At 34.4% G+C, this 10,177-nt stretch overlaps 1 protein-coding gene across 1 annotated transcript; it reads left to right on the forward strand.

Moving 5' to 3' along the window:
* Positions 1-2,786: 2,786 nt before the first annotated feature.
* LOC110107752 (cytochrome b561 and DOMON domain-containing protein At4g12980-like) lies at positions 2,787-6,836 on the forward strand. Its single transcript, XM_020838119.2, has 3 exons — positions 2,787-3,493; positions 4,945-5,199; positions 6,355-6,836. Exons 1-3 carry the CDS (start codon positions 2,891-2,893, stop codon positions 6,643-6,645), a joined length of 1,149 nt encoding a protein of 382 aa, XP_020693778.1. The 5' UTR covers positions 2,787-2,890; the 3' UTR covers positions 6,646-6,836.
* The last annotated feature ends 3,341 nt before the right edge of the window (positions 6,837-10,177 follow it).

The following is a 10,177-nucleotide window of genomic DNA, read 5'->3' on the forward strand; positions in this document are numbered from 1 at the left end:
GAAAGAAATTGATGAGTTTATATGTGTTCCTATATTTTCATTTTTTGTACAATCATGACTAGTTTCTTTTTTGTTATATAACTTTTTTATGGCCTTATATTATATTAAAATATTGTATTATTGTGATGAAATGAAAAAAAAAAAAAATTTGTTGCCTAGTTTATTTGCAATACTTTGAATATTTTAGTAGTTTTGTAGTCTATAGTTTATTTAAAAAAAATGGAAAAAACTAAAATATTCTAAAACTAGAATTGAGATTTGACAGTCACACCTCAAGACGATAGGATATGTCTTGGTTGGGTGGGGTTGTGACATCTGAGTTGTAGGTATGTTTGTTAGCTTTGAGTTTTATAGGCTTGGCCTTTTGTTGTTTTGTTAGTTATTGCTAAGTGTTTTTGTAGGTAGACCTTAAATTGTATATATATATATATATAGAAAATCATTTATGAGATTCATTAGTCTTCCATTTTATATTGCATGCAGTAGTGACTCTATGTAGCATATACATTGGAAGTTTTTGTTTTAGTGCTTCTCCGATCAAATCTTTTGTTGTAATCGGACACATTATGACCTGTGTGATATTGGGTCATGTCGGGTCAGGTTGTGACATCATCCTTTTCCCTCCTCATATTAGAGTTTGATTCATAACTCAATATGGAACTAAATAAAATAATAAAAGTATCATTTACTTTACAATTTAGTTATACTAGTACATATTTAAAGTGAATGTAAGAATGCACATGCATTAATTTCTTTTATAACTCTCAAATTCCACTTCTCACTTATCAAAGACAGGAGCAGAGTAAAGCATAATATAGTCTAATACAGAGTCAATTAAGAGCTAAAACATAGTAGAGTAATCCAAAATAGAGATATATTCACCTTGGGACCAAATAGAAAAATTAAGACTATACTTATTCGCCACAAAAAGCTCCAAAATGTCAAGAAAAGCATGATAATGCAAAATAAAACATGTAATTAAATAATTTAAAACAATTAGAAATTAAATATCAGTTTACATAAAAACCCTCACATTTCAAGTGTTTATACAAAGTTCTCCAAGTTTTATCAATTTTATAGAGATTATGTAAAATGCTAAATTAACATATATTGCTAACTGTACTAAGGTCCAAAGATGTTGCCATTTTTCAAAATTATTAAATATTCATACAGTAATAAACAACTAGTAGAATTTTACATTCTTACAATCAAATCATCAAGAACGAAGAATATAAAAATATATTAAAAGTTATACATTGAAATATTTCTCAAACTCTTGAAATTGTATTTAAAAGCATGTCTCTTTATAAATACTTGAGAATTGAAATTAAAAATTAGGATATGGGTTGCCTACATGGAGCCTAAAAATTTTATCAAATAGTTGAACAGATGATTTTGGATCTTGGACTCCAAATCTTCTCATTTTATTTCTCTTCCCTTCCCTTTCCTTCTCTTCTTCCCCATCAATTTGAAGGTCTAATAGGCTTTGGCAAATGGATCAAAATATTTTTTAATACTAAAAAAAACACTAATTCGTCCTAGAATCGCGATGCTCAAATTCCCAGCATTGCAATGCCCAGAGAATCTTCCATATTCTCCTAGGTCTTGACCCAGTACCGGGCGACGCTACATGGTGCCATAGTGCTTGACCAATTTTTTTTTTTTTCCATTTTTCCTAAGAGCTCCATGTCGGTGCATTGCCAAGACCGATGCTGCAATGCTTATAGAGGAAAAAAATCAAAACTTGGTTTTCACTCCTTAGACCTCAAGCCTTGGATATTTCTATCTCATAAAAAAAAATTGAATACTTATAATTACAATTAAACTTAAAATCAATGATTATCAATAGAAAGTTTATCGAGTTTTAGATGAAATATATCACTAGAGTGAAGTAGTTGAGTGACGGTGGTTGGAAGACTATAGTGGGGTGGCAGAGGTTAGAGATAATGGTCATGTGATGGTGGTCATAATAACTATAGCTATCGAAAATTTTTGAAGGATCGGGGTCGGACGACTGTGTTTCATTGATGGTGATCATGAGGCATTCAAATGATGACGAGGTTCCGATGTTCCGATCGTGGTAGTTTGGCAATGGTCAGACTGAACGTTCAGACGGTGGTCCAATGGTGATGCTTAGGTGGAGTTCAAGATTCTTAAATCCTAAAAGCTCTCTTAAATCACATGTTAAAGTTCAAGCTTTAGCTACCACTCATTTAAATAGTGGTGGCACATATATAATTTTTTTATGGTGGCATGCCTCATAAAAATAAAGAAAACCCGAAATACTCCATTGGAGGACCCCGTATTAATTGCTTTGATCATAAAACATTTAGGTGTCTTAATGATACTGAAAGTTAATATTGTATTCATATTGTCAAGATGATTGCTTTGTCTATAAGCATGTTCATTTTAACTAAAAGTTTGTTGAACTTTTAGAGACGTTCAATTTAACTATAAGTTTGTTAAAATCAGAATTTGGATAGTCTTTAATTTAGCTTATTTTTTAGAAAAATTCAAATATGTATTATATTCATCGTCCTATCAAAATATTTTTTAATTTATGTATATAATATGCTCTAGAAAGAACGTGTAATTTTTTAATAAAGATTCTAAAATTTGTTGTTCATAGTTAATCAAACAGAATCCAACCTAACTATATTAAATCAGATTTTTAATCACCGCACATAATAATGCGTGTTTCACTGTTTCGTACTAATTAATTAATAATTATCCGACAAAGCAATTTATCAGCAACTAACTACTGGAGCCGTCGGAATTAGGAAAGCGCCTCACCATTCCCCCACTCCTTTAAAGCTCGCACCATCTATCTCCTTTCTCCTCCTCATCACCTCAACCAAAGCAAAACGCTCAACTTTTCCAATAAGCATCAATGTCCATTCTAGATGTAGGGTTTCTTCTCATCGTTTTCTCCTCTCTAATCCCCTCCTTTTACTCTCAGCTCTGTTCCGCGCCGTCCTCCTTCCCCTCACACCCGACCTTTTCGGCCTGCAATGATCTTCCTACGTTGTCATCGTCCCTCCACTGGACCTACGATGCCGAGAACGCCACCCTCTTCTTCGCCTTTACCGCGCCGCCCGCCGGAGAGGCGGGGTGGGTTTCGTGGGCGATAAATCCCACCGGCGTCGGCATGCTTGGCTCGCAAACCCTTATTGCTTACCGTCAGGATGATGGAAAGATGGGAGTGCAGACGTTCAATATTACGGATTATGCCATTAAGCCATCTCCGATCGATTTCGCGACGGCCGATCTGGCGGCGGATTTCGTCGGCGGGGTGATGAGGATCTACGGTAAGATGTTTCTAACAAAGGGGACGACGGTAGTGAATCAGGTGTGGCAGGTTGGGGCGGCGGTGAGTAATCGAATCCCTGTAAAGCATGAATTCACTCCAGCGAATATGAATTCGAAGGGAAAACTTGATTTGATTCGAGGGCAGAGCACTGTTACTCTGGATTCTACCACCAGGAATAGAAACGTAAGCTTCTTTTTTATGTAAATTTGAATTATACTTGTCACGCTTATAAAATAAATATATAAAAATATCTCATGGAATTATGGACAAAAAATAGTTGATACGTAATTCATGAGAATTTTTCTTAGCTACATGATGAAACGATTATTTATCTCCTATTTCACATAGAAAATTTTGTTGGTTTGAGAAATTTTTTTATTTATTTTAAATTGAGTATAATATATGAATATGAAATGAATTATCATATTATATTTATCTTATAAGAAATTCAAAACTGATTACTTTTTTATCATATATCTTGCACAATTTTCTTAGTATCAAATATTTTCTTCTAATATATCAAAATTTTCATGAAGTTTTCTCCTGATTTTTTTTTTTATGAGAAATATTTAAAATAAAAACTGCTCGAATGTGATAATCTTGAGAAAAATATTATTCGATTTCTTACAAGAAAAAAATTACAATACCTGTAAGAACTTCAAAAAAAAATTGTTTTTTGGATAACTGTATTGGTATTTATACAAACAGCCTTAATTAATTTAAAAGTTATATAATATTTATTTTAAAATAAATTTTATACTTTTTTTTGCTTATCTTAATATAACTTATACTGGAATATCCCTGCACAATCAAGCCGAACTTATGCCCCGGTCGCATGCGCGGCAATGATATGCACCGACCTTTACGTTTACATTTGTGGTTTTCAGAGTCTTAGTGGTTTCTTTCCAGCATCCATTATTTTTTTTTCTGGATTCCTTTTGAGTGGCACAGAGTGATTGCTCTTCTGCTTTCTTCAATTATGCTTGTGGTCATTTTCATGTTTTATTTTTTAAAATTTGGCTCTCTGCATAGCATACGCTTCTATTTGCTTCAACTAATTTACAAAGCCTCAGAATTTTGTGCAAATTATTACTCTTTTATTTAGGCTTCATTTGGGACGGCTTTTTTACTGCTTCTTAAAGCAGCTTTCAAGTACAAAAAATGTTAACATTTGTACTAGAAAGCTGTTTTAAAAAACATTAAGAAAGCCGTCCCAAACAAAGCCTTAATTTACTTCAAGCAGAGTTTCTAGTTTGAAAATATTGTCTACTTACAAAGAAAGCATACCATCCTTTCTTTGAGTGGTTAAGGCTTCATTTGGTTGCGCGTAATTACGCCTTTTTCGGTTAGAATCGGAAAAAACGGTTGTTGTTTATGTTTGTTTAGATAACTTTTGTAAAAATCATTTTCCTAAAACTCCGTATATCTTCTGTTCTGAGAAGGAAAATTTTTTTGCCCACCCGTTCTTTGAACCTCCGTTTAAGAAGTAAAAAAAGACGTTGGGAACCAAACGAGGCCTAAGGTTCTTCATTTTATCTCTAATTGCTCATATTTGAAGCAAGCGCAAGCTAGTTATAGTCAAAAGAAAACTATTTATATATTTGAGTAATTTTTTTCAGTGTTATCTTTTGTAGATACATGGAATACTGAATGCAGTAAGTTGGGGTATTCTGCTTCCAATTGGGGCAATCTTTGCAAGATATTTGAAGATTTTCAGGTCAGCAGACCCTGCATGGTTTTATTTCCATGTTGCTTGCCAAACAATTGGATATGGTGTAGGTGTTGCTGGATGGAGCACTGGTCTCAAACTTGGAAGCAAGTCTAAGGGCGTTCGATATACTGATCATCGCTACATTGGGATCACACTCTTCGCCCTTGGCACCTTGCAGGTTAGAAACAAAGCTCTTTAACATTGAAATCTTTGTTGTTAGTTGGAGTTTTTAAAGATCTGATCTTGGATTGATCTAGTACATTGTTGAAATTGGATCAAACCAGAGTACTTAGATGATTGAAATAGATTCACATCTTTATCTTTTTATTTTATTTTATTTTCAAGCTAGTCATATTTTATAAACAATATAGCATGTAATTAGTGGTAGAATTAGGATTTTAAGTGAGGGGACGAAAGACTTTCCAAAAATTAGGAGGCCAGCTAGTTTTTGTATTATAAAGACACGTAAGATTTTCTCATAATTTAGGTGCGGGCGCCTCTCCTAAGTCCTCTAGTTTTGACGCTACATGAAATGAACTTTCCTCTCAATGCACTGGCGAAGCAAAAATTTGTTGGTTTTATTAATCTAAAATATAAAATATTAAATATAAGATTATAAAAAACTTATAGTTTATAGCGTTTATTTTTCATATTCTTGCATGCAAATATATCAATTGTTCATATCATTTATTTGATTTTTTATCTTTCAGCCATGCTGAGATACTCCAATGGTATGTTATTGCATAAACATTTTTTTATATGTAATTCAATTCCATTAATTAAAATTTGAAAAATTACTTAGAAGCTAAACTAAATTAGATTAAAAATTTTTACTGTTAAAACTAAGTGCAGGCCTTAACTGTTAATCATTATTGATTTTTCTAATTTTTAGCCCCCCCTTTCTTCCAATCTGCCACTGTTTGAAAGGTAGGAAGATGTAACTATTCAAATTTCAATGATATCATCATTAAGGTTTCGTTTGGGACGGTTTTTTTACTTCTTCTTGAAGAAACTTTTTATTACAAAAATTTTAATTTTTATACTAAAAAGCTGCTTTAAGAAGCAGTAAAAAAGCCGTCCGAAACGAAGCCTAAATTTAAGATAAAATGTCCATTATCTTTACATTGCTATACTAGTGAGATTCACATGATGAACAAGAAAAGCAATCATCTTTAGCCATTAATCAGATTATTTAATTCAGTGCCATCTAAAATTCGATCTGTTTTTCAATTATTCTATATTCATTAGCAAGTATTGTTGTTAATAAACTTGTTAGCTCCAAATAAGCTTCATTACATTTGATTCTTGAAGCAAACTTTGAACAATATTGCAGATCTTTGCCCTGCTCTTAAGACCAAATAAGGATCACAAGTATCGTTTCTATTGGAATATCTACCACCACTCAATAGGTTACACTGTCATCGTTCTAGGCATCATTAATGTGTTCAAAGGTCTGAGCATCTTGGATCCTGAGAACCAATGGAAGCTTTCTTATATTATCTTCCTCTGCGCCTATGGCGCCATTGCTCTGTTGTTGGAAATTGTCACCTGGATTGTAGTGTTGAGGAGGAAATCTCATAAATCCACAAAACTCTATGATGGTTCTAATCCTTCAAATGCCTGATTGCTTTTAAGGTTTGTATTACCTCTGTTCTTTTTTGTTCTTTGAATCTTTCAGGGATCAGCCATTGTTTTCCTTAGTTTCTTCTTTTCTGCTTTCTCTTGTGCCCTTGTAATAAATAGTAGGAATTTGTCCAACTGGTTTGTCCTTTGATGCGATATACAAATTAATGTGAATTTATGCTCCAGAAATCATTATTCCTCGTGGCCTTGCATGCATGGAAAAATTATTCTATTTGCTGCGCTTTTGTAAACCCTTATGCTGAGTATTTGCAAAAGCGCAGCAAAAGGTCAGCAAATACTCAATTGGTACGATATTTGCTACGCTTTAGCTGTGCTTTTGCTATATTTTTAAAAATACTGAGCAAAAAGGTATGATTGCATATTAGCCATTCTTTTGTTGAGTAAGAACAGCTAAAGTACAATAAATTCGAATGATTCTGATCGTCCGGTCTCCACACAGTATAATTTCTGGCATGCATGAGAGTCGAATGGAATCCTACTGGAATTAATAGTTCTGGAAGTCACTTTCAGTATTGGTATAATACTCTCTTTTTGTGGCAAATTATTACATCCGGTCACCGGACGCGGAGATAGGTCCGGATATTAATAAAATATTATTTTAAATTAAGCGCAGGTAAATCACAGGTAAAGTGCAGGTAAAGCACAGGTCAAAGTGCAGTCAAAAGCGCATGTAAAGCGCAACTAAAGCGCAAGTCAAAAGCGCATGTGACGTGACAAATTTTATTGGATGTACGAACCTATTCTCCGCATCCGATCACCAGATGCAATAATTTGCCCTTTTTGTGGGATTGATATTGGTTAATTAAATTGTCCAACCACCGGCATTGCAGGGAAGAGGATGCCATGGTCCTGCCATGATTTGACCCTCCACTAACCTAACACTTTCCTTGCTTTTGGGTGTACACCACTCTTGGTGTACACACAATTAAGCTCTTCAGTCTTCTCCTTGTGAAAGCATCATTAAAGCTGTAAAAAGAAATAAGGGACCCATAATTAGTGGGATGCTTATGATGACGGCCAAGATTAGTGAGAAAAAGGAAGGATTAATTATTATATGCAGATGCAGAATAATCAGAATGTGTCAGGTCATCATTTTCTTCGGTACTGTGGCTCGATACTGCTCAGTACAGCTGACATTGCGCATTCTGGTTGGTCTCTGGACGGCATTCTGCGTACGATCTCCGCACAAAATAATTTCTAAAGAGGAAGGGGGAGCAAATGAATTTAAGCTTCATTTGAGACAATTTTTTTACTATTTTATTTTTTAAATCACAAGTAAAATTTCTATTTCACTACTTATTGGGTGCTTTCAATAAAAAATTGATTTATATAACAATTTTAAAAGTTGCATTCTCTATATTAATTTTACAAAACAATAAAAAAATTGTCACAAATAACGCCTTTGTCTATCACGATTCTAAAATTAGTTTCTAATCAATGTGATGCATGTTCAAGCATGAAAAATGTTAAAATTGATAATTTCTTTTATAAGTATTTTATGAGAAATTTTTATTATTATTTTCTAAAGCAGTATTTTAATATAAAAATTTCTTCAATTAAAAATTATGACACAAAAAAATTATTATAGAGAGTAATAAAAAAATTGTCTCAAATGAAATGATGATTACTTTATGGTTGGCATCTTATCTCTTACCTCAGATATTAAATTCGAGTAAGGACATAAGTGCATGTTAGTATTATACTGTGGCCCCCACCCTCAAAATTGTAAATTTGTTACATTAAAAAGATTATTTTGATAATTTTACCTGCTTAAACTATTTTGCCCATATTAAAAATAAATAAATAAATAAACTACCTCCAGTCGGTTTGAGAGTTTTCTTCGCTCCTTTCTCCATTGCAAGGCCTGAAATCCATAGCAACTCCTTCCGAACAATTATTAGGTCAGGTGACCTGACGTAGCTCTACGTTCATACGGCATTAATATTTCGTCACGTCTTCTTACTTTTTACAGCACGGCCCGACGACCCGATCCGGACTGGAACCCGAAATTGCTATGTTCGCGTATTGCTCGGTATTGCTTGGCAAAAACAAGAAATACCACTCTGTGAAAACCAATACCGAGCAATACCGAGGTATTGATAGGTATTGGTCTTCAGAGAATTGTATTTCTTGTTATTGCAGAGCAAAATCGATCAATATCTTGCAATACCGAGCAATCCCGGGTCCGTTCTGGTTTGGGTTATCGGGCCGTGCGATAAAGAGTAAGAACACGTGTCACTATTTTACTGACGTCCGAACGTAGAACTAGGTTAGGTGACCGGACCAAATAAAAGTTCCCTTCAGTGGCTTCCGATCCTACAGGAACAATGTGAGGTGAAGAAGCATCCATTGAGGAAAAAACAAATCGTTGACAGGCTGCAGCTTTAGGAAGAGCCGAAGAGGATAAACAGAAGAGAATTTATAAAAAATAGACAGGTAATCACAAAGCAAAATACCATCATATTACAAACTCGTTTTTTCTCCTACCAGCTTTTCTTATTTTACTTTTTTTTTAAATCACAATAATAAAATAATAATAGATATTTTTTAATTAATTATTATAATAGAAATAACCAACCCATTTGATAATAAAACATTCAATTTCTCAAGTAATATATAGCGATGATTGACTTTCACTTTATTTAGAGATTAGAAGTTAGATATTGTATTTTTGTGTTTTGTTAGTTTAATACTTAATTAATTAATTATTATATTTGTTGCGTCCATGAGTATTCGCTGCGGTAGAGAAACATAAAGTTTAACGTCTTAGCGTTGTAAAAAATCTGGCATGCAATCAAATAATAGAGGTGGTGTAGCATTTATGAGACACCAAGATTTTCACGTGAAAAAACTCCTGAAAATGGGAAAAACCACGGGGTCTAGCCCAATTTGAATGAATCCACTAGTATTGCAGTTGATTACAAATGAGGCATTTTCTTGGGGGAAGACCTTAGTTTGATGTACATCTTATAGAGTAGATTACATGGTGTGAATACAAAGAATCGCTGTTGATGTGTTTGTTTGGTCAGACGGATTATGGTCGGTAAGTGATGTAAGTCATAATGACCGTAGTTGGTGGGCGACGGAGGTCGGAATAACTGTAGTCGGTGGGCGACGTAAGTTAGAAAGACCTTAGTCGTCGGGCGACGGAGTTCAGAATGACTGTAGTCGCTGGACGACGTAAGTCAGAAGGACCGTAGTCAGCGAGTGACGGAGGTCGAAAGGACTGTAGTCGATGGGCGACGTAAGTCAGAAGGACAGTAGTCGGCGGGCGACGGAGGTCAGAAGGATTGTTCTCTGATGACAAAGGTCAAAAAGATGGTGTCAAGTAGAAATCAAACAAGGCATATAAATCCAGCATCAGATAGATGTTCGGCCAAAGACCGACAACAGGCAGAAGTCCAGTGTTGGGTAAAAACTTGGCAACAAGCGGAGGTCCGGTGTCGAGTAGAAGTTCTACGTCAATTGGCGGCTGAGGAGAACTCCGACGTTAGATGGTATTCGGGCAGAAC

Source organism: Dendrobium catenatum, unplaced genomic scaffold, assembly GCF_001605985.2.
Source record: "Dendrobium catenatum unplaced genomic scaffold, ASM160598v2 fragScaff_scaffold_506, whole genome shotgun sequence".
In the NCBI taxonomy this organism is placed as follows: domain Eukaryota; kingdom Viridiplantae; phylum Streptophyta; class Magnoliopsida; order Asparagales; family Orchidaceae; genus Dendrobium; species Dendrobium catenatum.

What these genes read in the sequence shown, in the direction of transcription:
- LOC110107752 (XM_020838119.2), top strand. Translation starts at nt 2,891, where the DNA reads ATGTCCATTCTAGATGTAGGGTTTCTTCTCATCGTTTTCTCCTCTCTA. An exon ending in CTACCACCAGGAATAGAAAC is followed by an intron (nt 3,494 to 4,944) that starts GTAAGCTTCTTT and finishes TATCTTTTGTAG; the next exon opens with ATACATGGAATACTGAATGC. An exon ending in TCGCCCTTGGCACCTTGCAG is followed by an intron (nt 5,200 to 6,354) that starts GTTAGAAACAAA and finishes ACAATATTGCAG; the next exon opens with ATCTTTGCCCTGCTCTTAAG.